At 40.8% G+C, this 27,004-nt stretch overlaps 1 protein-coding gene across 5 annotated transcripts in view; it reads right to left on the reverse strand.

Annotated features, from left to right (window-relative positions):
• Positions 1 to 27,004, reverse strand: part of LOC108441433 (histone deacetylase 9-B) — a 76,433-nt gene that overhangs the window by 15,070 nt on the left and 34,359 nt on the right. For all 5 annotated transcript variants that reach the window (XM_017720956.2, XM_017720954.2, XM_017720957.2 and 2 more), the window contains 6 exons: positions 24,131 to 24,342; positions 23,134 to 23,302; positions 19,855 to 19,972; positions 18,864 to 18,985; positions 7,767 to 7,901; positions 6,933 to 7,039 (listed from right to left, as the gene is read on the reverse strand). In XM_017720956.2, coding sequence (XP_017576445.1) covers positions 6,933 to 7,039; positions 7,767 to 7,901; positions 18,864 to 18,985; positions 19,855 to 19,972; positions 23,134 to 23,302; positions 24,131 to 24,342 — 863 coding nt within the window. The remainder of the gene's footprint in view (positions 1 to 6,932; positions 7,040 to 7,766; positions 7,902 to 18,863; positions 18,986 to 19,854; positions 19,973 to 23,133; positions 23,303 to 24,130; positions 24,343 to 27,004) is intronic.

Here is a 27,004-nt window from a genome sequence, read left to right on the forward strand (position 1 = left end):
TCAGTTTACGTTGAACAGGCCTACTGCATGAACAAATGATTGATTTAGCTTCCTCTGTCATGACAACTATATCTACTATGAACACTCAGCTAGTTACCTGTTCATTAGAATTCTTTGGACTTACTACAGATGTAACAGCATCAATAGCAGCAAATAATCTAGACTACTTGTTTGTGGTAAAATGAAATTGAAAGAAAAAAAATTCGGCAAGTCAAGGATGGAAGGAACCCATAAGAGACTGGCTGCAGTGCTACTGTACTAGATTAAAGTTCTCAGAAACCTTTCCTGAGCATGACATAACCCAAGTCATGCTATACATGTGACAGATTTACCCAGTGAGGCAAGATGATTAAATTAGCCTCCTCATTTTAACTATCTCTCCTTGACATGGAGATGTGTGTGCGTGTTTGCATGCATGTGTGAATGTGTTATGAATAGGGTCACTGGAGCTCACTTCCAAACAAGACATCTGACCACCAGTACAGACCCACACATTCTCTCTCTCCAGGTTTTCACCTTCTTATTACACCCCTGGGGGCTGTGAAAAGGAAAGCTTAATGTAACAAAGGTCTGAAAACACCATGCCAAGCCCCCACTAGACAAACAGGAAGTTCCATGTCTACAGCATCTGTGAGGGGACTGAGGTTGTGTCAATATCACACCGAAAGTTTGTGTGCATGCATGTGTTTGTTTTCATACATTTTTAGGACCAAAATGTTCTGACTCTGTAGGAAACCCAAAGAAAAACAGGCCTAACCTACAAACAAATTGGTCCTGATTTTGTAAAGTGTTTTACAAAAGCTCCATGTTTCATTTTTTTAAAACCCGAGCGAAACCGTTTCTTTTCACTCACTGAGATTAAAGTTAGTGTCTGGCTTAAACATTGGGTTGCAAATTACAAATAGATTTACATACATAATACATTTGATACATACTTACATATTTCCAAAACACTTGGGTCATATTACTACACAGAGGTACTTATTACATTTATATACATATTACAATTATACATGTTATATATACATATTATAATTGCATCAACATCTCAGAGACTTGACACTCAAATCAGACTCAGACCGGAGAGACTTAAGACTTGACTTAGACTCACAGGCCAGAGACTCAGCTTAGACTCAGACTCCAGAGACTCAAGAGTCACACATCACAAATTCGATTTGGATTGGCACCCCAGATATTTGAGACTTGACTCAGACTCGCACCTCAGAGACTGGAAACTCAGACTTTCGTGTCACTCCAGAGACTTAAAACTCCACTTGGACTCACAACCTACAGACTCGAGACTCGACTGGAATGCTCACCCCAGAGACTCAAGACTCAACTTGGACTCATACAGAAACTGAAGATGCAACTCAGACTCAAACTCCAGAGACCTGAGACTCAAGACTTGAATGGGAAACTCTGAAACTCTGACTGGGCTCGCACCTCAGAAACTCAAGACTCGACTGGAACTCTCACGCCAGATACTCAAGGTCAACTTGAACTCGTACCCCAGAAACACAAGACTCGACTGTACCTCGTACCCCAGAGACTTGGAACTTATGCCAGACTCATAAGCCAGAGACTTGATTTGAACTTGCACCTCAGAGACTTGAGACTTGACTTGGATTCGGACCCCATAGACTCAGGAATCAACTTGGACTCGACTTCCCAGAGGAAGTTCGCTAGGACTCAAACCTAAGAGACTTGACCCAGACTCATGCCCAGGAGACTTGAGACTTGATTTGGACTTGCAGGAACTGAGACTTGTGAACACGTCTCCTGTCCTGACATTGTATAAAAACAAGATTGTGTGTGTGTATATGTGTGCACACTTTTCAGCTCTAGCTCAGTATGGGGGGTCCACAGATCCCGACGCCTGGGATAGCAATTAAACCCTAAACACAAGCACGCACACACACACACACACACACACACACAGACACACACACTCACACACACACACAGACACACACACACACACACACACACACACACACACACACACACTGGGTCTTAAGCCCACCCCTCTGTGCGTTTCACTGGACAGTTTTGGTAGACAAACACAAACAGGCGCTCTCTGGGGGCCGTGTGTGAAGATGAGCTGCAGAAAGAGCTTCACTGTGTCCGGGGGTCCCACAGGAGGAGAAGGGGGGGCTTTGAAGCCCCCGTACATTGGCCTGCAGCCCAATGAGGAAATGCTTGGGCAGAACTTCACAGCACACCCCCCCCCTCCAAACCTCCCACCTCCAGCCTCATACCAGCAGTTTTAGCCAGAAACCGCAGCACAGAGCGGAAAAGACCTGCCAGTCACAGTGAAGCAGAAGCTCAGCCTTAACCCCTCAAACCCCAGGCATTTTATTCAGCTGTTAATCGTAAGGTTTATATTTAGCAACTAAAGTGTAACAATACATACATTTTCAGGTTTTATGTAATTGTCAACCTTAACCTAAAAAAGCTGGGACAATATGTGAATGTTAATAAAAACAGAAAGCAGTGATTAGTTAATTCTGTTTGACCTGTGTTAAATCAAAACAATAAAAAAAACAATATATTATGTTTGCAAATTATTTAAAAACTTGCAAGTATACGCTCATTCCAAATTTGATGCTTGCAACACATTCCTAAAAAGTCAGGACAAGAGCATATTTAGCACTGGAAACTTCTTTCCTTAATTTAACATTATCTTAAAAACATTATGTTACACAGAAAAATTTTGAAGACGTGTAGATTCCCTGGCGGATTTGAATAGTAAGATAAAATGGCTATTTCTGTATTGTTGACAGGGTGATCCCTGGTTCCTATCACCACCACTATAGAGCGGTCAGCATCGGTAAGTCTCATTACAATGAACAATTTCACACCAAACAACTCAGAATGACTTTGTTACATCTCAAATGCTGAATAACGAATAAAAATAGATGGAATTTTCTTTTAACGTTTAAAAAAACTCAGCTCTAGCACAATCATATACAAAACTCAGCTGTAACACAATCACATACAAATACATGGCACATATTGTAACACTGTTAATGCACAATAGCTGTACAAGTGTCACAATAGTATGTACAAACATTAAAGAAGTGATATATATATTTGTTGTTTTTCAGTTTTTGGTATATATCGTTGCTGTCAGAACAAAAGCTTGTATCTACATTTTTCAGTTTTTGACATAAAGTACCCGTGGTCCTACATATTTTATGTAAATTTCATGATTAAATCAAATCAAATCAAATTTATTTGTATAGCGCTTTTTACAACGGATGTTGTCAAAAAGCAGCTTTACAGAATTTCGGAAAAGACAAAGTTTCAACAGGACTGTAAGAATGTACAGAAACCCCCTGGTGGGCAAGCCAGGGGCAACAGTGGCAAGGAAAAACTCCCTCAGAACTGAGGAAGAAACCTTGGGAGGAACCAGGCTCACCAGGGGGGGCCCATCCTCCTCTGGTCAAACTACCTACAAGTTATTATATTACTAATATTAATATTTTTACTAATATTGATTATTGATGAATGGGCCAACAGAAATGACCCAAAATAACTTGGAAAAACGTCTATTCTGTTCTATTGACGTACATTAAAAGTAATGTGTGTTTTTTCCTTCTACTGTAAAGTTGGCATTTTGGAGATACAAGGTTTTGAGCAAGAGAGGAGCGAGTAGAACAGAAAGAGAGAGAGCAAGAGAAAAAGGGAGGGCGAGAGAGTGAGCGAGAGAGAGGAAGAGAGAGAAAGAGCAAGGGGAGAGAGAGAGCGAGCGTTGCTCTAGGGACTGATGTAATCATGCCGCGAAGTAGAATGAGTTTTTAAGAGTGTTGTTTATGACACTGCTCTGTTTTACAGTACACTGTTATGAGGGCCTGGAGGAACACGCTCGCACTCTTTCAGCAGGTTTTCACACACACTCCAAACAATGGAACTTTTGCTGGGGTGCAGAGCTGCTAGCCAAAATGCATAAACAACACATTGCGTGCTAAAGTATCATGGATCTCAACCAGGGCCTTTCTGGGGTGTCAAACTAAAGAGCACAGTAGCCAAGAGCTGAACTTGTTTTTGCACAACTGCACTGTTGTCATTACTGCTTTAAGGCCAGTTTCAGTGGAGTTGCTAATGGGATCACTTCACCTAATTTATGGGAAAATTAAACTCACTTCTCCTTACTTTATCTCTATTTTACAAACCTGCACCAACTGGAAAACACAGAAGGAAATGCAATCATCCTTTCAGTACTTTTTTTACAAGAAAGTCAAACACAGTAAAGATCATTTAAAAGGCCGCTAACGATCCATGCCTTTGAAGAAGACAGCCAGTTATGCTTGATTAAAATGATGAACGGCTGATAATAGTCAGTAAAAATGGTCCAGAAACAGCCTCAAGATAAGATATTGAAGAATAAAATGTAAGGCTAATGAAGCTCTTCCTGAATAAAAATCAAGCGACATTTATTTAAAGGAACAGTTCAGCAAAGAATCGAATTTACCCAACTTACTCCACATGTAGTCTATTATCCATCAACATGTTTGGTCCAAATTGTGCTTTTTTAGTTTAGAACTCCAGCTTCAGTTAATTTTGCCAACAAACATTAGAACTCAATAGTCACCCAAATAGCCCAAATCCAAGTACACACACACAGATTACAACCCCAATTCCAATGAAGTTGGGACATTGTGTAAAACATGAATAAAAACAGAATTCGATGATTTGCAAATCCTTTTCAACCTATATTCAATTGAACACATTACAAAGACAAGATATTTAATGTTCAAACGGATAAACTTTATTGTTTTTTGCAAATATTCACTCATTTTGAATTTGATGCCTGCAACACGTTCCAACGAAGTTGGGACAGGGGCAACAAAAGACTGGGAAAGTTGAGGGATGCTCAAAAAACACCTGTTTGGAACATTCCACAGGTGAACAGGTTAATTGGAAACAGGTGAGTATCATGATTGGGTATAAAGGGAGCATCCCTGAAAGGCTCAGTCGTTCACAAGCAAGGACGGGGCGAGGGTCACCACTCCATGAACAACTGCGTGAGAAAATAGTCCAACAGTTTAAGAACAACGTTTCTCAACGTGCAATTGCGAGGAATTTAGGGATTTCATCATCTACAGTCCATAATATCATCAAAAGATTCAGAGAATCTGGAGAAATCTCTGCCAGTAAGCGGCAAGGCAGAAAACCAACATTGAATGCCTGTGACCTTCGATCCCTCAGGTGGCACTGCATTAAAAACCGACATCATTCTGTAACGGATATTACCACATGGGCTCAGGAACACTTCAGAAAACCACTGTCAGTGAACACAGTTCGTCGCTCCATCTACAAGTGCAAGTTAAAACTCTGCCATGCAAAGCGAAAGCCAGATATCAACAACACCCAGAAATGTCGCCGGGTTCTCTGGGCCCGAGCTCATCTGAGATGGACTGATGCAAAGTGGAAAAGTGTCCTGTGGTCTGACGAGTCCACATTTCAAATTGTTTTTGGAAATCATGGACGTCGTGTCCTCCGGGCCAAAGAGGAAAAGGACTGTCCGGATTGTTATCAGTGCAAAGTTCAAAAGCCAGCATCTCTGATGGTATGGGGGTGTGTTAGTGCCCATGGCATGGGTAATTTGCACATCTGTGAAGGCACCATACTGAAATGTACATGCAGGTTTTGGAGCAACATTTGCTGCCATCCAAGCAATGTCTTTTTCAGGGACATCCCTGCTTATTTCAGGAAGACAATGTCAAGCCACATTCTGCACGTGTTACAACAGCGTGGCTTCGTAGTAAAAGAGTGCAGGTACTAGACTGGCCTGCCTGCAGTCCAGACCTGTCACCCATTGAAAATGTGTGGCGCATTAAGAAGCGCAAAATACGACAACGGAGACCCCGGACTGTTGAACAACTGAAGTTGTACATCAAGAAAGAATGGGAAAGAATTCCACCTACAAAGCTTTAACAATTAGTGTCCTCAGTTCCCAAACGCTTATTGAGTGTTGTTAAAAGGAAAGGTGATGTAACACAGTGGTAAACATGCCCCTGTCCCAACTTCTTTGGAACATGCTGCATGCATCAAATGCAAAATGAATGAATATTTGCAAAAAACAATAAAGTTTATCCGTTTGAACATTAAATATCTTGTCTTTGTAGTGTGTTCAATTCAATATAGTTTGAAAAGGATTTGCAAATCATCGTATTCTGTTTTTATTTATGTTTTACACAATGTCCCAACTTCATTGGAATTGGGGTTGTACATACAAAGACAGGCAGAGATAATCTATACTATAATGTATGTGGACACACATCCCATTTATTCAGGTGTTTCAGCTGCACCCATTTTTAACAGGTGTGCAATTGAACACACAGCCATGTGATCTCGATAGACAAACGCTGATACTGTCATAGGATGACATCTTTGCCATAAATCAGTCTGCTGAAAAATCAATTTCAGCTCTGCTATATCTGCTATATCTGCCCTGGTAAACTGTAGCTGTTATGGTGTAACTCATAGTGTGGGGCTGCTGAGTGCATACAAATTGAATATCCTCTCTTGCATCATTCATTAAAGAGCTCCAAACTGTCTCAACATCAGCTCAAGAACTCCAAGTTAGCTTGATTAAATAGGTGGTGGTCCACTCTCAACCTAGCTGTGACACTGACATATGTAAAAACACCAGATACACCACACTCACTTCCATGTCATTGTCAAAGCTGTTCTGAGAATGATCCACCACTCAAATAATACCCAGACAACTGGGGTCCTGTGGTCAGAAGCAGACGATTGATGATAGGGTAGAGGGGGGCAGCAATAGATGGGCTACAGTCTATAACTGTACACATGTAGCTCATGGACCTATAAGATATGTGGAGCTCATAAAATGGTCATTGAGTTTAAGTACAATATTGAGGTTTCTAACGACCTGGATGGTGATTGTACAGCGCTCACGTTACCTCTAACTGGGCAGCACTGGGCCTGTAGGACGCCCCGTTCTCATTACTGCATAAGCCAATAGGAGAGCTGGGGCCAGAGCTAGGAGAGCTGTCATTGGCTGAGGAATCTGTGTGAGAGACAGAGAGCATGTTTGGGTTAGCGGATGCTGACAGCGGGACAACAACCTTTTGCAAAAAGGCAGCTCGGTCAATAAAATACATTACTTGCTTAAAGCATTTGTTATGCCAATAATCAAATTTACATTTTACTCAATTATGTTAGATATATTTGTTGGTGTGCTTCTTTAGCTTGGCATTAGCTGTGATGCTAATGAAGTTAAAATGTAATGGAAGCTTAGAGCCTCCAGGTAGCATCATGCAAATTACATGTCTAAATGAAGTCTAAATATATTTGCTCCAATTCGACACGCTTTGAGGAAACTCTGTGATGAATAGAGCCAATATACAAACTGTGCGGCCTAAACCGATTTTGAGGGAATTACAAATCCAAAGATCTTTTATGCTCATGGAAAATGGTCAGGAAATTGAAAGTTTGCATCCCCACCGCAACCCAAAATAAAGTTGGCATTGTGCCAGTTGGCACCACCTAACTGCAGATCATTGCTACAGCCCACTGATGTATCAAAAATATCAATGAATGTGAACAGTTAGCTACATTAGCTACAGTAGCAAACATGTCTTGTCTGATCATCTACATCTAAAAGAGCTGATCAGTGATGAACTACCACAGATTTTCTTGCTGGTTCCAATGCATCATATTCCCAACTTACACACAATGAATACTATGTCTATGCTTTGCAAATCAGTGTCTTCTGTGTTGTAACGTTTCCTTACCGCTTGGCTCCAGAGAGCGTTTTTTGGGTGGCGTGACGAGCACACTGCCGTCTCTGCGGCGCTGCATGGGGCCATTCCTCCGCTCTGAGACCTTCTGCTTCAGCCGGGAACGCACCTTCAGATTGGGCTCAGACGCTGAAACAGGGAGGAATAGAAAGAAAGAGATGTAAATCAGCACTGAGATGGACAGAGACTTGTATATATACAAACATAACTCATTTGTGCTCATGTTACCAATCAGTAATATTGTTAATGAGACTTTGACGATTCAGTCTTTTCTTTAATGGAGGTCTTAAGTGCTTTAGCAATAATGTAACCTGGGGGACAGTGATGGGCTGAAGGTTAGGGAACCAGCCTTATGACCGGAAGGTCGTTGGTTTGATCCCCAAGGCCGACCGTACATGACTGAAGTGCCCTTGAGCAAGACACCTAACCCCCAACTGCTCCCCGGGCACTGCGGATTGGGCTGCCCACCGCTCCAGGCAAGTGTGCACACTGCCTCCTAGTGTGTGTCTGTGCTCACTAGTGAGTATGTGGTGTTTCACTTCACAGATGGGTTAAATGCGGAGGTGAAATTTCCCCATTGTGGGACTAATAAGGCTCTCTTAATCTATTTTATGTCAGTGTACCATTGAATGTACCACAAGTCAATGTACGACTGAAATGCCACCATTCACCCAGCACCGCACACCTATAGCACTGATATTCTGATATTTAGCCCCAATCTGAAGGTTTTATTGTTATTTGGATATAACATTTAAATGTTATTACACAGTAGGTGACATATTGAATGACACTTACATTTGACATGTATAGACAGTCTGCACCTGTGCACCTTTCAGATTGTTTTAATATAAAAAGGATAAAAAACATAAAATATGGTTTCCTTTCTACAAAATAATCCTGTGCACACAACAGCAACCCATCACCATTTTCAAATCATAACAAAATATCTGTTATTCTATTTACATTTATGACATTTATGGCCTGAACTGAAGGCCTAGCTCTAATAGTCACATTTGTCCACTGCTGTTCAAAGTACCGCACAGAATCATTCCACCACAGCTGTAATCGCCAGTGCACCAGACCCACATACCCTGTTAATCAAGCACAGGTACAGTCACAGCTAAATCTTACATGAGAGCCCGCAGGCTATGGTGATGGACATGCAGGCCCGCAGAGGCATTCTGGGACACCTCCCAGCTGTAATGAAGTCAGAACAGAAGGATCATTTCTCTACCTCATCTGGAGCAGATTAAGCCACAGCAACAGCGCTTTAAGTGAAAGAGTCCGCTACCTGCCGGCCAGGCGACCACAGCCTGGCTACAGTAGCGGCGCTTAAACTAACACACAGATGCAGTGTGTGCGTGCATGTGAACGTGTGTGTTTGTGTGTGTTGGCCTGGAAGAAGGGAATCCCCCCTTTTTCCATTTTCGTCACATGCTGCCCCCAGCTCCACTCTGACCTCCTATTCCCCGAAGTCTGTACTGTTGAATCAGCGCAGGCACGCAAAGCAGCAGCCTCACAGACGCCACCTTTAGCCACGGAGAGCAGTGGGTGGGCATCAAAGACACAAGCGGCAGCACAAACATCAGGAGGCCGTGATTATAGCATGTTCTAACCACCAACTGTGAGCTGTGCGTATTTATTTGAGCGATAGAGAGATGATAGAGAATGTGACAGAAGAAGCACTTGTAGGCCACACGCCCAAAAACTCCTAATGCACAGGCTGCAGAGCAGCTAAATGATAAAGTAATCCGCACACATGCACACAGTAACAGCAGTCTGAATACACCTACTCATAAAGTGTATTACTACAGCGCAAAAGTCAGAGAGGAAACAGATACAACAAATAATAATAATAATAATAATAAGTGAAAAAAAGCAGGAGTTTCCAGATCTGGAGTCAAAAAAATGATTAAATGCTACAGAGAAAATGGGACTCCTAACAACCTGGAAGACTTGGTAGACACCACATCTGTCCCCTTCAGATAAACAGCACTTAGAGGCCATGTGTCAAACACAAGACCCGTGGGCCAGATCAGGCCTTCAACACAATACTATCCAGCCAACAAAAATATTCGATTTTTTAATTAATATTAGCTCATTTCACAATGCGCTCGCTGGACTACAGTCCCCAGCATGCACTGCACTGTAATGTAAACTCTGGCTCTCCTACCCCAACAGCAGTCTATGGAACTGTCATTACACCTCAATTCTACATAATTCTATGCAATTCCACACCAGTCATATCACCAAACAACCAACTGCAGTTCAGCCAGGTGTCTAGTTCAATCAACTGGGCAGGTTTAAAAGACTGAACTCATAGGACTTTTTTAATATTTCAAGTGTTCATGTAATATTTTGAGGTCTACTACAAGTGTAATATGGCCCTTCTAGTGGTTGAGTTTGATACCCCTGACTTAAAGCTTTCGTCTTTGAGAGTCCGGAGAAAATCAAGCTGCTTCAGATCTGAAAACATCCACATCCATCCTTCCACTGTGAGATGACAACTCAGTGCTATAGGTCTGAAAGGATGTGTAGCAGTTAAGAAGCTCTTACTGAGACAGACAAAAAATGGTTACTGATAGAAAATGTAACCAACTTTTTTTGGAGATGCAGAAAAATATTCCTGAAGATTTCTTGGAAGCTGAAATGAAGACAAAAGATGAATATGCTAAATGCTGAAAATGTTCAATTTATATTTAGTTATTGAGACTTCTGTGTAATTTTCTGTTGAATTATACTTTTCTGCTCTTTGAAAAACAAATAACTTGAACTAAATTGCTATTATGAATAGACATTAAATCAGTGAAAGGATGGTCTTTGACTTTTACACTGTACAGTATATGATAATAACACAAACTATTATTGTAACAAGTGATTGTAAACTTTTGAACAGTAGATTTTTGAATGACAAGATTTTACAAGAGGCATTTAAGCATAAAAGTACATATACATTAAATAAGGCGAGTCCAAACATTGGACCAGTGCTGAATGTGCATGTACTTATCTTAATAAATTAAGTCACAATACAATACAATACAATATGCTTTTCAGAACATATTGTGGATATCGTCAGTACTTTTAGAACATTGACCAACTGCATGTTTTACCATAAAGAGAGCCAAATTAGTCTACATACATCCAGTCTGTTTAACTGAATATATGCCAAATATTAAAGAAAAATAATTGTATTCATAGTTTTGATAGTACTTTTTAAAATGTAGCACTGTGTATCGCAATGTTATTTTTTTGCCATATCGGCCACCTTAGTCTGGGCAGTCGTGGGCTGGAGGTTAGGGAACCAGCCTTGCGACCAGAAGGTCACCAGTTTGATCCCCTGAGCCAACAGTATGTGACTGAGGTGCCCTTGAGCAAGGCACGTAACCCCCAACTGCTCCCCGGGTGCTGCGGATAGGGCTGCCCACTACTCTGGGCAAGTGTGCTCTCTGGCCCCTAGTGTGTGTCTTCACTAGTGTGTATGTGGTGTTTCACTGCATGGATGGGTTAAATGCAGAGGTGGAAATTTCCCCGTTGTGGGACTAATACGGATCACTTAAAATTAAATTAAATTAAACTAAGCCTAGGTCATTCTCTCTGTGTCCACTTACATGCACGCATTTGAGTATGTACACGTGCACATGCAGCCCACTGACCATGCTGCCCTTTTCCTACGCTCCCCTCTTTCATTCACAAGAACTCCCAGAAAGCCGAGGGCATTTGTTTCCGTCTGAATGAACGAGTGTCTGGTTTTAAACATTCATTCACATTTTACACCGACATAACAGAACCCAAATCAAAGGCACATTCGGCCTGGGAGATTTACTGCCACTGTAAAAAGCCAGTCTCCCCGGAGCTCGCGCTCGTTAGGGGGAAAACGACCATTAGCCGGCCCTATTACCCCGGAGGAAATGTTACATCTGATTAAACCTACCCACACACGAGATGGAGAGAAAAGGAACGGCATAGAGAGAAAGAGAGAAGGACGCAATCAAAAGGATGCTATGAGGCTGAAGACGAGCCATCGCTGCGGCAAAATATTGTTATTTGGACTCTTTGACACATGATGAATAAGGGCTATTAGAAAAAATACCACAGATAATATTTGCGCAGGAATTAGCGGGTAGGATTTACACGTTTTTAATTCGGAGAGAAAACATGCGGCCTGTTGACGTTGGGGCGCGTCATTAAAGTGCATTTCGAATGTGGCCCCGACTCCAACTTCCTTACGCAAACACGGGCCTGAATGGAGCTCCCTGGCATGGGTGCATGAGAAGGGAGGGGGGTATATGCTATAAAGCCTAGCATCCCATGTGCACCTGCATTATTTTTTAAGCTTTTCTTAAGTAGCTCCACATGTTAAGCAGAACTGGGAACTGGAGATAGCAAGGTGACATTTCGTGGGGCAGTCCTCCATTAGCCAGTCACCATGCACGACTAAAGACATTACTACTGTATATGTACTGTATACATGCTTAGATCAAGGCGCCTGACATGGACACCCAATACAGAAGTTTACATCGATAAACATAGGTTTTGAACGGGCTGCGTTTTAGGGGTACTGTGGAGATTTCCTAAATGGGTAGATGTTTGGTGATTTGCTGTAAATGTGGCTGTGTTGTTGATTGCTAAAGTAATTTGTGGCTCCTTGGCATTTATTTATTCATTCATTCATTCATTCATTCATTCATTTATTTATTTATTTATTTTTGGTGATGCAGCTCCACACCTGATGAAACAGAAGAGAAGTTAATCCTTTTGGCATTTGTCCAAAAGTTTGGCTTTTTAGGATAGAGTCAATCCATTGTCTTGGTCGGCACCATGCCAATGTCAGACAGGAGTGATTGATGGAGTGAGTTCATGGTTCATAAGCAAATACAGTTGCTAGTTGCTATGGTGTTGTTAAGCAGTTGCTACGGTATCCCAGTTGGTTAGTAGACAGTTACTACGATAACCCAGATGACTCCAAAGTTGTTGCTATGTGTTTGCTATGATGTTCCAGTTGGCTGCCAGGGTGTTGCTAGGTGGTTGCTATGGTATCCTAGATGCTTGCTAAGGTGTTGCTAGATGGTTGCAAGAGTATTTCTATGAGGTTGCTAGGATGTTGCTAGGTGGTTGCTATGGTATCCCAGGATGTTGCCAGGGTGTTTCTAGGTGATTGCTATGTTATCTCAGGTGGTTGTCAGGGTTTTACTAGGTATTTATTATAGTATCCCAGGTGGCTACTAGGGTGCTGCTAAGTGGTTGATACAGTATCCCAGGTGGCTGCTAGGGTGCTGCTAAGTGGTTGCTATAGTTTGTTGGAGGGTTGCTAGGTGTTTACTATGGTATCCTAGGTGGTTGCTCGGATGTTGCTTTGCCATAACATTTAGTGTGTTGCTAGGTGTTTTTATAGTATCCATAGTATCTATAGTGATTGCAAGGACAATAGTTACTATGGTATGCTAAAATGTTGCTAGTGCACTTTTTATTATTGCATTTTTATTATTATTTTATTATCCTTGTATTCACACAGACAATTCTGCCATTCGTTTTCTATGGGGGATTATTTTTCTGGATAATTGTGTGAAAACCTTATGTCCAATCAAAAAGCTGTAGTACAAACAAACCATTCTCGATCAGAATGAACATTATGGAGTTGGAATGGGGTTCATATCTCAAAAATAGTAGAAAGAAATCTGACAGAAAGTAAGAAGAAGAAGAAGAAAAGGAAAACTATAAATCAGATAACAACAGGGTTGCGGTTGCAATAATATTGCAGTTACTACATGTGTGAGATATCATGAGTTACATATATGTTGGAATTAATTTATTGATATCCAAATAAATCAAATATGTAAAGAAAATAATGTAATTTTAATTTTTTACAAAACTATTGCTTTAAAGTTAGTCCAAAATACAGAATCCCTGTATGTGCAGAGCTCTGCCAAGTTAGATTAATTCATCAAAGAGTCTTGGTTAATTCATGTGCTTGAAGCTCCTCCTTTCAGTCATTCTCTCTCTCTCTCTCTCTCTCTCTCTCTCTCTCACTCACTCATTCATATCTCTTTCCCCGGGTGGCTCTGATGAGGCCATCCACTTTCTCCTCTTTGCCGTCACCTCTCCTTAAACAAACATGCCCGCCGCCCTCACTCCTGGATCTCCTAGCACCCCGCCCACCAACCTGTCAATCACTCATCCACACAAGGTCCTGACCAGGGCAGAGAACAAACGCTACCTTTATGATCCCCCCCAGACACTCCGCCGCACCCTGCCTCCCCTCTTCCAGCCACCTCACCCCCTGCCAGCCTGAATGAGGACGAACAGGAAGAGGGGGAGGGGCCCTCGCAAAAGCAACAGATATAGAACGACCCCCACTTCTTTAGGCCTCGCATATATCATGCAAAGTAAAGACCGTCCAGCTTTGGTCAGCACACGTTTTGATTGCGGCAAGGTCAGGAGCGAGGCCTTTCCTGGGAATTTGACTGCCCTCGTAAAAAAGCTGGCCACTTAGCGCACTGGGAAGTTTTTTGTGTTTTAATTGGCCACGCACTGCCTCTATCTTTTCTATTTTCTGATCTATGGCCTGAAACCGGAGCCACAGGAAGTGGTCCTGCAGACCTTCTTGTCAGCACAGACAAATTATTCTGCCGACAAAAAAAAAGAAAAAGAAGGAGACTGTTTTTCTTTTCTTCTCATTCTTGTTGTTTTTGCATCTTCTAATGTGCTCACCCAGCCCCCTTTAAAAAGCTGTTACCTGAGTTATTGAGAGAGGATGAAAGGCAAAAAGGGGGGAGAGACTAGAGATGCAGTCTGGGGCGGCGCAGGCCCGGTGCTCCGGAAACGCCTCCCAGGAGGATTGCGTTGTTCCTGCTAGGAGGAGGTTTTTTTTTGCTGTGCTGGAAATTCCTCCAAAAAAAGTGCCTGGATGAAAACCAGGCCTATTTTTAAAGCAGCACTGAAAAGGATCCCGTTCTTATCACGCCTGTGGCTGCAGTATCGCCTTCCTCTGCAAAAAAAGAAAGAAAAAAGCGTCTTTGAAATGCGACTGGACGAGCCCGCAGGCCTAACGTTGGGGCAGGGAGCTCAGAAGTATTCATGAAAGTGCCAGAGCAGGTTATTCTTCCAGTAACTTGGCATAGCTAGATAAGAGTTCCCAGCAAAGCCTGAATAATATGCTTATCTTCAAATATGAGGAGAAATAAAGCAATGCCATCATTCTCCAGTGGAGGTAGCACCAGTGTCCTGAGGACGGGAGGAAGGCATTAAAAGGAAGACCTAAGGTCAAATGCCTATATTAACCTCTTAAACTGCAGGCTTATTATTCAGTTACTAATCTCAAAAGTATGGTTGGGCAAAAAATCAAACCTGTTTTCCACTTATGGCAGATGCAGTTGACTGGCCAAGACATATCTCGAGTCCAAATCTTGCTTCAGAACTGAGGCTATGAGGGTGGCACTGCTAACAAACACTAGAACTCAAAAGCACAAACCGTTTCTCACCAGAATTTCTTTCAACTCACTCAAACTGCACCCAGGTCTTCATTAGGGTTGTACTGACTTGTTGATGTGGTTGATTGCACAGTATGACTTGCCATGAGCTATAAAAATAGATAAAACTACACGAAGCCCCTTTAGACAACAGGGTCTATATTCAAAATTTTTCCATCATATGACCATCGTAAATACAGAGGAATCTGATCCGAGATCAGTCTGTGAATCCTGGCCTGATACTATCTGATTCCGTGTTGAAGGTCTGTTTTTTTATACCTCACAGTAAGCCATACTTTGCTCCAAACCAAATTAGCAAATTTGCACAACCATAAAAAGACCTGGATGTGGTTTGAGCAGATTGAGAGATTTGGTGGTGTTTTTTCCATAAACAATTTAGGTGACTATTGAGTTCTAGTGCTTGTTAGCAATATTAGCCTCATAGCTCCAGTTATAAGCTAAAGAAGCTCCAAACATGTCTAATTCTGGGGGAAAGTTGGGTAAAAAAGATTTTGCACAAAACTTTGCTGATAAAATCGTTTCCTCACTACTATGAATTTTTCTGCACTAATTTGTAAGTTCTGGAGCTATGAAAGTGAGGAACCGACACATAAAAGCGCTTTGGCTTTAAGAAGTTTTTAACCGACCTCAGCATAAATAACTAAGATGTGACCCAATTGTCGACCCACTATGAACACACGGCCCAAAGCTAGCTCCCCTATGTCCTTCCACAACAGCCTCCCACCCAGTAGGTGATTCCCCCCACCCCTATCTCCTCCATTCGCCCTCTTGTCGCCCTGATTAGAGGCCAAACCAGCGCTGGCCCTCGGCCCGGCTTGGACCCACTGGCTTTAACCTCTCCCCTGGGTAATTGTTTGCAAAAGCCTACACCGGGTGCCCTGGAGCGGTGGGACACAGGCGAGCATTCTCACCACACTGACCCTGAAGGTAAACAGGGCCACTAGCAGGCCTCATTAGCTCCGGCCACAGGGCGATGGGCTCTGTGACACACACTAGCGACCTTCAACCTTCATGATTAAATATCGCTCAGGCTCATCTGCTAACATTTAGGCAGCGTCACCAGCATGGAGGCCCAGTGACACACGCTAAATTTGGCTAGGTTACAGTACTAGAGCGATGTGGTCAACACACTCAGAATCATATTTTATGAAAGTTCCAAATGGTTATTCATAAACACAATAAAGCATATATAAATCACAACCAATTGTAAGTCATCTATCTACATACATCTATCTCTATATATGTCAAAGAATCATGTTTTGCAGCTAAAATGATCCAACATGTTTATTTAACACTTTCCTTAGCAGAAAGCAAGTGAATTTGTTGCTTCTGATAGCTTGTTTACTCACATCAGCTGCATAGGATTATGCAGTGCTCACATGAGCATGAAAGATATTCAGTATGAAAGGTAGCTAGAAACAGTACAGCAACGGAAGGATGGCCATGTTATTCATTTAATAAGACGCTTATCCGCCTGGGTCACGGGTGTTCTACAGCCTATTCCAGCATTCATTGGGCAGAAGGCAGGAAATACTCTGCGTAGGTCACCAGTCCATCACAAGGGAGACACACAGATATACACTATACTGCCAGAAGTATTCGCTCGTCTGCCTTCACATGCATATGAACACGCAGTGACATCCCATTCTTAATCCATAGGGTTTAATATGATGTTGGCCAAACCTTTGCAGCTACAACAGTTTCAACTCTTCTGGGAGTTGAAGCTTCAACTCTTCTTTCCACAAGGTTTAGGAGTGTGTTTATGGGAATTTTTGACCGTTCTTCCAGAAGCACATTTGTGAGGTCAGACACTGATGTTGGATGAGAAGGCCTGGCTCGCAGTCTCCGCTCTAATTCATCCCAAAGGTGTTTTATTGGGTTGAGGTCAGGACTCTGTGCAGGCCAGTCAAGTTCTTCCACACCAAACTCGCTCATCCATGTCTTTATGGACCTTGCTTTGTGCACTGGTGAGCAGTCATGTTGGAACAGAAAGGGGTCATCCCCAAACTGTTCCCACAAAGTTGGGAGCATGAAATTGTCCAAAATCTCTTGGTCCACTGAAGCACAAAGAGGTCCTTTCACTGGAACTGAGGGGCCGAGCCCAACTGCTGAAAAACAACCCCACACCATAATCCCTCCTCCACCAAACTTTACACTTGGCACAATGCAGTCAGACAAGTACCGTTCTCCTGGCAACTGCCAAACCCAGACTCATCCATCAGATGCCAAATGGAGAAGCGTGATTTGTCACTCCAGAGAACATGTCCCCACTGTTCTAGACTCCAGTGGCGGCACTTTACACTACTGCATTCCACACTTTTCACTGCGCTTGGTGATGTAAGGCTTGGATGCAGCTGCTCAGCCATGGAAACCCATTCCATGAAGGTCTCTATGCTGTTCTTGAGCTGATCTGAAGGCCACATGAAGTTTGGAGGTCTGTAGTAACTGACTCTGCAGAAAGTTGCCGACCTATGCACACTATGTGCCTCAGCATCCGCTGACCCCGCTCTGTCATTTTATGTGGCTGACCACCTCGTGGCTGAGTTGCTGTCGTTCCCAATCGCTTCCACTTTGTTATAATACCACTGACAGTTGACTGTGTAATATTTAGTAGCAAGGAAATTTCACGACCGGACTTGTTGCACAGGTGTCCGATCATGGTACCATGCTGGAATTCACTGAGCTCCTGAGAGTGACTCATACTTTCACTAATGTTACTATGCATTTTGTTGCTTTGTACTTGCGACATAAGCAATGACAATAAAGTTGAATCCTATCCTAATGTTAGTAGATGCAGTCTGCAGGCCTAGGGGCTTGGTTTTATTTACCAGTGTCCATGGAATGCAAGGTTGGCTATCTGTAGAAAGAGACTTCAACAATTTAATGCCCGATTCTAAATACCATATATGTACTACTGCTTTCAGACCTGCATGTCTTACAGTGGACCTCACTTTACCCCACACTAAATATTTCAAGGAAATCTAATCTTTCCATAAGGCTTAAGGCTTCCTTAAAATGTATTACTACCCTTTAAAATGTAATATTTAACCTTATCCAAAAGATTTCTGTATTAAAGTAATACATTAAAATAATAATTCTGTATTAAACCTACATCACAAATCTAAGTGCAGGAATAAATGGAAGTATTTCAAACATAAAGATGCCAAATTTGCATAGTGCAAGTCAAAAATGTTCAGACATGCATTTTTTGTGATCTGTCAAAAATAAGTTCAGAAACCAAAACAATGCGCAAATTTTCCAAAGTTTGCATGTATGCAGTTTTAACACCAGTTAATCCTACTAGTACTTATTATTTTTACAGTGTAACTGTAATAAGTCTTGTGCACATGTAACATACAGTTAGCACTTTTGTAACCTGATTATATAATATTTAATTTACAATTACCAAAAAAGGCAATTAAAATGTGTAACACAGTTATGTATATATCAACTAACTGTTCGCTAAACTTTAATGATCGTCACAGGCCTGTCCCTGCATCCCTCAGCTGGATAAATGGCCCTCTAGTTATCTTTGTTAACTGGTCACTCATAGGAACATCGTAGGAGCATTATTTCTGATGGCGACCTCCGCACTGTGACCTACCCGTCTTCCTGAGGGGGAAGTCCTCCCGGGTGTCCAGGCCAGAGGGCAGAGGGGACTTGAATTTTGGAGGCATCTCTCCTAATGGAGGTGAATTCTGCTCCAAGGACATGTGCTGGCTGGTGCTACAAGAACAGAGCACAGTGTATTAAAATGCCACATTCCACATATTTCTTGCATTTTAGTTTCAACCCTAAAGGCCAGTTCTAACATTTGTGATTATAAGAAACCAAAGAGTCATAATTGGCTGCCCTGTATCCTGCCTCATCACAAAAGCAGTCTGAACTGAAATGTATGGAACAAACTGTGAAGTTCAGACTGAAATCCTTTGGGAAGTTGAACTAAACTTCATCAAACTGAATTTCAGACACAAGGATCCTCTGGAAGGCTGCAGTGATCCATCTGACAGCCAAGAACAGCACAACATTTAATCATTTGTCCCACATCTTCCACTCCAATAACTGTCCTACAGACTGTCTGCAGGAACAACATTCTGCATCAGTTCAATGAGAATGGGTGGATAAACTGGTGTACATTGAACAGGGAACCATATGTAAATGTGTTTATGCTTGTGTATGCTTATCACACCCATGAGTTTTCATGCCTTTGCTTCCATATACATGGTGAAAGGACTGAGGAGAGAAGAACTAAACGCCATGTTTAAGTCATTTATTAAAAAAAAACACATTACATAAGCTCTTTAATTAGACAAGCCCTCAGGCAGAAAACACCTCAAACACTGTGTCAAGGCTATATTAAGCTAAACGCAGTACACACATTTCATAATCCATGCTATCTGGTACAGTGCAGATCACAATTTAGTTCTGCCCTACTTCTCTTATATTGTGTAAGGCCAAATAAATAATACAGCAGCCCAGCAGGAAAGCAGCATTTGATGATATAAGAGGCACCAAAGCTAGAGCTTAGCTAGCATTATGAAAAAAGTGAAGGTCTCAGTTGGAGCTATAATGAAGCATGTAGGAGAGTCACGTACATGTACCAAAGTTTGGAGTGCTGGTTGAGGGGGTGGCCGGAAGGAGACCCATCTTTAGCCGATTTACTCAATAGGAAGTCGTGCAGTTTCTGCCGCACCTCTGAGCTGGCCATAGCACCTGTGAGAAATAGCATGCAATGATCTTTGTTGACCTGGACAGGATGCATGAAGTATCATTTGATCCATACTGAAACTTACTGACTCAGATTTCTTTACAATGGCAGTGATGGGAGCCAGGGGCCGTGATGTTTACAATATAAATAGAGCCATTTTTTACTATCCAAAACCACCAGAGAATTTGATTAAGGTAAAATAGAGGCAAATCTCCTTTGGGTACAATTTTGTTTGCAACCCTCTACATGTGCCCCTCTGCAATGAATGGATTTCAAAGGGGAATTCCACCTATTCTTCAAATTTTCTGAATAATTCAATGGCTGGAATGATCATGAAGACATTCAGAGTGGTTTCATGTGGAATGACAAAAACACTTACAAAAGCTTAGAAAAACTTACTGACTCTAATATCTGTACAGTGGTGGTGATAGGAGTCAGGGGCACACAAATATAGTCATTTTGCTTACTATCCAAAACCACCAGTGAAGCTGCATGAGTCGTCTGAGCTTTATATGTAATATGGATATATATAAAATAGAAGTAAATCTTGTTCGCAACACTCTACATGTACACCTCTGCAATTAACAGATTTTAATAAGTGGTAAAGGGGAATTCCACCTACTTTTCAAATTTTCTGAAGAATTCAATGGTTGAGATATAAACAAAGTCCTTAAAAGTGGTTTGATATCAATGGTTTACTTGAAAAGAAACTTACTCAGATTTCTTTACAGTGGTTGAGATAGGAACCAGGGGTCACAATGTGAAATATGGCCATTTTATTAACCACCAGTGAACCTACATGTCTTCTGAGTTATAAATAACTATAGCTTTATATATATATATATATATATATATATATATATATATATATATATATATACACACACATATAACGATATATATATATATATATATACACACATACACACACACATATAACGATATATATATATATATATATATATATATATATATATATATATATATATATATATATATATACACACACACACACATATATATATATATATATATATATGGCTGTTGTCGGAACTAAAGCTTGTATTTGCATTTTTGTTGATGTTCAGTTTTTGACATAAATTGAAAATGCATGTTGGTCTTTATATTGAGTGTAAATTCCATGAAGGACGGACCAAACTAAATGGCGAAAAAATGACTTGGGGGGGGGGGGGGGGAGTCTGGTTCCATTGACATACATTAAAAGTAATGTGTGTTTTTTCCTTCTCCTGTAAAGTTACCATTTTGGAGATTTTGTTCCGACAACAGCGATATTCAATGTTGATAACGGTAAAACAGTGGTGAATGTGAAAAAAAGGTTTCTGCATGTAGCACTCCACCATAAACAGATTTGAAAAACAGAAGCAGACGTCAAAACAGAAGCAGACGTCTGGTTCCTATCACCACCACTGTGAACAATTCTGACTCAGTAAGTTTCTCAAGAACAGAGCATTTCACACCAAACCATCTTAAATGACAGAAATGTTGGAAAATTGATTTTACCTTTAAGCCAATATCTTCTTAAATCGTATGAATGTCTCAGATATCAGGCAATATATTTGAAACCATTTCAAAAACTTTCTGTGAGGGAGTTTTTAGAGGCATTAAACTCTTCAGACATCTGGTTCCTATCACCACCACTGTGAACAGTTCTGACTTTATAAGTTTCTCTAGAATGGAGCATTTCACCCCAAACCACTCTGAATGACTTTGTTTACATCTAAATCAATTAATCACTATGAACTGTAGAAAATATCAGCGGAATTCTCTTGTAAAGTTTGAATTTTGTCTTCACATTTGTCCACATTTAAAGATAATACTATATCTTACAATGTCAGAATGCACAGTAAGTCTATTTGTGATTGCTTACTATGTGATTTAGGTGGGCACAGTGCTAACTGGTGGGGTGTAAACTTCCATTACTTCTTAGCTACATTGATTTTGTGGCCCTGGTGCAAAAGTAAAGGGCATTAGACACGCAACGTGTCTTAGCTCATTGATTACAAAGATGTAGGGAAAGACAGACTGGTGTACAAGCAGTGCCACCTTGTGGTACCAACAGCATTCTGCAAAGACCAATCCTGCAGGCACATTCCAGTGCCAGTGGTAAATGAGCTGTATGAGCAGTAAAGGTGCTGGAGATTAACAAATTATGAAGTGCACTGATATGATCTGATGCCTGTGCATCTTAGCTAGGAGATGAGTACTTATTCTCCTGGCATGCTGTTCCATTTAACTGCCAAGCACAGGTCTGTCCGGCAAATGCTATGATGATAGAGTTCGGGTAAAACTGTATACATAAGCGTAGTGATATACATTTACAGATATTTATTCCTCATTTTTAATACTGCATTAGGGAAATGGAACTGACAGCGTTACACTCATGGCTGTTAACATCATGCCTGATATTCTAAGTGTTGCAGAGAGTTTTGTTAGAAGGACTAACATTCTGATTAAAGAACTAACAGATCCACAGGCACTAGTAAATGATCTAGTGTTACACATAGTGAGCAGATGGCTAGGTTAGAGAACTGTGCATTCTGCCAGTATAGCTCAGAGTCTGAAAGGGTAACTGACTGAACCCAACGCTAACTGAAATAAGATGGCTGTAATAAAATAACAAATGATGACTGGAAAAGTGAAAGAGGTTATATAAAGAAATGGCAGGGTAATTAATATGGACCATTGTACTGAATTAGTACACTCATATATATATATATATATATATATATATATATATATATATGCATGTGTGTGCATAGCTTTCCCACATTTTCATGTCACTACCAAAACACAGAGTTGTTTGGAGCCTTATTTTAACCACACCCCTGCATTTTAGAGAAGTGAGACTCCATCCCTGTCCCTCATGCCATGGTGAACTTTTTTTAATGAAAGAATTGTCATTACCGAAACAGACAGTACAGTTTTTGTAGTGTTATGCTTGTTGTATCAGTGTTAAAATGGAATGTTCATTTGTTTTAATAAAATAAGCAATTAACCCCTTAAACACCCAGGTTTACTACAAACTAAGGCTCATTATACAGGGTATTAGGAAGGGTCACTGTGCAAGTTGAGAGGTTTTCTCTTTAGGGTTGACTTTGCCTGAAGTTGTTTGTCTTCAGTGTTTGATCTTATGCAGAGCTCTTACTCTCTTTGGAGCGCTCCTTCTTTCTCTGGTTGAGGTGCTGCTGCTCCTTCTTGTTGCGTTCCAGTTCCTCTCCCTGCACCTCCTCTTTCTCCTCCTCCTCCTCCTCCGGCCTATGCTCCTCAGCCAGTGCCTCCTGCTGCTGCCGAAGGGTCAGAAGAGCTTGCTGGAGCTGAATGAGGTGGACATGAGTGATAGAGTGAGCATAGTAGGAGTGCAAATTCTTGATTTTGTAACAATTCTTTAGGACACAATTCAGTGTAACATGAATTAAATTTGATTTGTTTAAATGAATCTGAACATGATTCAGAAATATTTATAAAAATACACTGACAATAAAAACAATAAAGCAAGTAATTTTGAGGTTTAAAGTACTGAAAGTTGGGTGATATGTTAAAATCTTAATCAACCGATACTTAAAAAAGACCTAACATTTAAACATAGCGATTATCTGTATGACTTAAAGATGGCAAATAAAAAGATAACTTCTGCATGGACTACAATTTATTTTTTATTGTTGCTAAATGTAGTAAATAAACAGTAACCGTGCTTTGAAATGTGTGCTGTGTAATGTATTTAAGGTGGCAGTGCATTTAAGGTGGCAATGGATTTAAGGTAGCATTTCAAAGAAGTATCTGGCAACACATTGTCAACCAATGTAATAACCGTAATAACCACCTAGCAACATCTAAGCAACACTTTAGCAACCATCAACAGTCTTCGGACATATTTTTCCATGTATGTATTTATTTTCACTTTTTTTCCACTTTTTGAAATGATAAATCATGTCATTTGACCAGGAGTTCCTAAACTTTTGCATATGCATTTTGTTTTTTTTTATATTTATTCAAATTGTTTTGTATATTAAATGTAATTCAATTAAATTTTAAAAATATCAAATTTAACAAAAATAACAAAGTTCTTATTTAATCACACTTTTTGTCAGTAGTTTATCTTAATATTTGGAGGTTTGGTGTGAGCAGGGCTGCTGGACATGGACCTTGATGTGCTCCTGTAGTTGAGCCTGGTGCTGCCGCAGCAGGGCCTGGTGCTGTTTCTGGAATTCGGAGATGAGCAGCTGCTTCTGGATCTGCTGCTGCCTCTGGATCAGTAACAGCTCCCTCTGCAGCTGCCTCTCCCACTCGTCCGAGTCCCGCTCCCACTCCGGCATGCTGACCTCAGACCTGCTCACCGGCGACAACACCTCTGAACCTGAGAGAGAGAGAGAGAGAGAGAGAGAGAGAGAGAGAGAGAGAGAGAGAGAGAGAGATAGAGGGACAGGGGAAGGAGGCGCAAGACACAGAGATGAATTTTCAGAATACTTTATTATAGAAGGTCATTTAGTCATGTGAGCAGCAGCTGCACATTCCACACTCACAAATCAAGAAGCCTTTTTTTTCTTTATTGGTTTGTAACTCATCTAAAAAAAAAACACAGTTGCTCAGAATAGCTCCCCCTTAGAGCTCCACAGGCTGCCAAGTCTCCCACTGAGTGGGAACGCTTATACTCCAGTGCTAGCCTTTCTCATCAGCCCTTTAAAAAGTGACAGAACTTTGTGATCTGAACTTCTCTCCAGTGTTTGCCTTAAGTTGAAATATTAGAACATAAACTTCACAACATTTCACAATAATGATCTACTACAATAAAGTGCAGAAATCTTTACTTTTGTCTGACAATTATCTATTTATGAAGAGACCACCCTTCATTCATTTAATTTTCAATCAAAACAGCCATTATGTTCTTAAGCTCTATATTTGTGAGGAGAGTAGATATTAGATAATCCACAAAATACAAAATAAATATCCAAAAAATGATTAAAAGCGACTCAGAAAATTAGACTCCTAACAACCACCTGGAAGACCTGGTAGACACCAAAACTGTCTCCATCAGATAAACAGCACTTTCATCTTTGACAGAAGAAAAAATCAAGCTGCTTCAGATCTGAAAACATCCACATCCATCCTTCCACTGTGAAAAGAAAACTCAGCGCTATGGGTCTGAAAGGATGTGTAGCTGTTCAAGAAGCGCACACTGAGAAAAGGACACAAAAAGAAGAACATCTGCACTAGAACACTGAAATGTATCTGAAACATGGAGGTTTTATGGACTGATGAGTCTAAATATTGAACTGGGATTAATTGGATTGATTACTTGGAGTGATCAACTTCTAAGAATGAATTTTGCAGGTGTGGAAAAATATCCCTGCAGGTTTCTGTAAAAAAATGAAAGCAAGTCTCCTGAACGGAAGAAAAACTGAACACACTAAATACTGAAAATTGATATTATAAGTTTTTTACTTTTTGTTTTCAATCATTTGAACATAGTTGTCATTTTTCATTGAGTGAAAATGTTACGATGAATCAACTTATGGAAAAAGTTATATATATATATATATATATATATATATATATATATATATATATCAATTTTTGTCATCATTTTGGAGATATGAGACTTTGTTCCAGCAGTGATGGTCAGTTAAGTTGGAATGGTCACGTTAGTTATTTTTTATGTTTAAATCTTCTTAGAGTGCTTACATGCTGTATGTATGCTCTGCTGCCCTGGAACAATCAAATTTCCCTTTAAAGATCAATATCTTTAAATATCTCACATCTACAGTCACCGCTCTGAGTGGTTTGTAAGATGACAAAGTCAGTCCATATGCAGTGTTCAAGCAATTTCGAAGCCTTTTTTGTCTTTTACGTAGCCTTTATAAGGTCTATGGGCTCTGAGCCCAGACAGGTCAACTGCACGGCCTGCCTGTGACTGGTCACATTACTCAGAACCATCTCTGCCAGTTCTATCAGGTGCTTCTGCATTTGTGATCTCTGCTGTGGCCAAGACTCCTGGCAGAATGAATCTTCATCCCAAGAGACGGCAAGGCCTAAGAACGGCCTACTCCAGGAAGCTCACTGAACGCCTACTTAGTGTTTTTCATTATCACCACTACTTCCACCAGTCCCATAGCAGAGGGGGCGTTCTCTGAAGCTCAGCCCAAAACTCTCTCCACTCCCAAGTCCCTCTACTCTGCACCCTGTAATAGACTTAAAAAGCTGATATCCGGCATTTTTCTTGTCATTCATGTTTTCCCCTAGGTCGACTTCTAATGTTTGGGCAGGTTTATATACCAAAAACAGTGATAATTCACATTTATGTGACCATTTTACAACCTCTTTTTATTCCTTGGAATTAAACAGTCAGATCCATAAATATTTGGATGTGAACAATGTTATTGCTAGTTTAGTTGTCATACTGCATACTGGTGCATACTGGTGTTCAATATGAGCTTAAAGTGTAGACTTGCAGAATCCACTAGTGAATCCACTAGTGAGCTCAGAAACACCAAAAGGCCCAAAATAGCACTGAAAACAATCATGGTGGTGAATTCTCTCTGGTGAAACAAAAAGTTCACAATAGTTGGTCAGATCATGAGCACCCTGCAGGAGGTCTGCATGTCTATGTCAACAGTCAAGAGATGGCTTCAACAGAGTAAATACAGGGGGGTTTACCACAAGATGTAAACCAGTGGTAAGCTTTAAAAAATGAGAAGACCAGATTAGAGTTTGCAAAAAAAAAAAGATCTAAAAATGTCTGCATAGTTCTGGACCAACTTATCAGAGAAAGATAAGCTTGTACTAGGCATACAAGAAGAGTGCGGAGAAGCAAAGGAACCACTCATGAACCAAAGCACACCAGCTCATCTGTTTAACATGGTGGAGGTAGTGTTACAGCGCTTCCCTTAGATTGGTTGAATTTGTTGAAGTGTATATGGCGATACCTGCTCAGATGAAGGTAAATGCTTCAAAACTCTGCACTTCATAGTGCAAATGGACAATGACCCAAAACATACTGTGAAAACAATCCACGTAGAATG

The sequence above is a fragment of the Pygocentrus nattereri genome, chromosome 1 (genome assembly GCF_015220715.1).
Source record: "Pygocentrus nattereri isolate fPygNat1 chromosome 1, fPygNat1.pri, whole genome shotgun sequence".
Taxonomy (NCBI): Eukaryota; Metazoa; Chordata; class Actinopteri; order Characiformes; family Serrasalmidae; genus Pygocentrus; species Pygocentrus nattereri.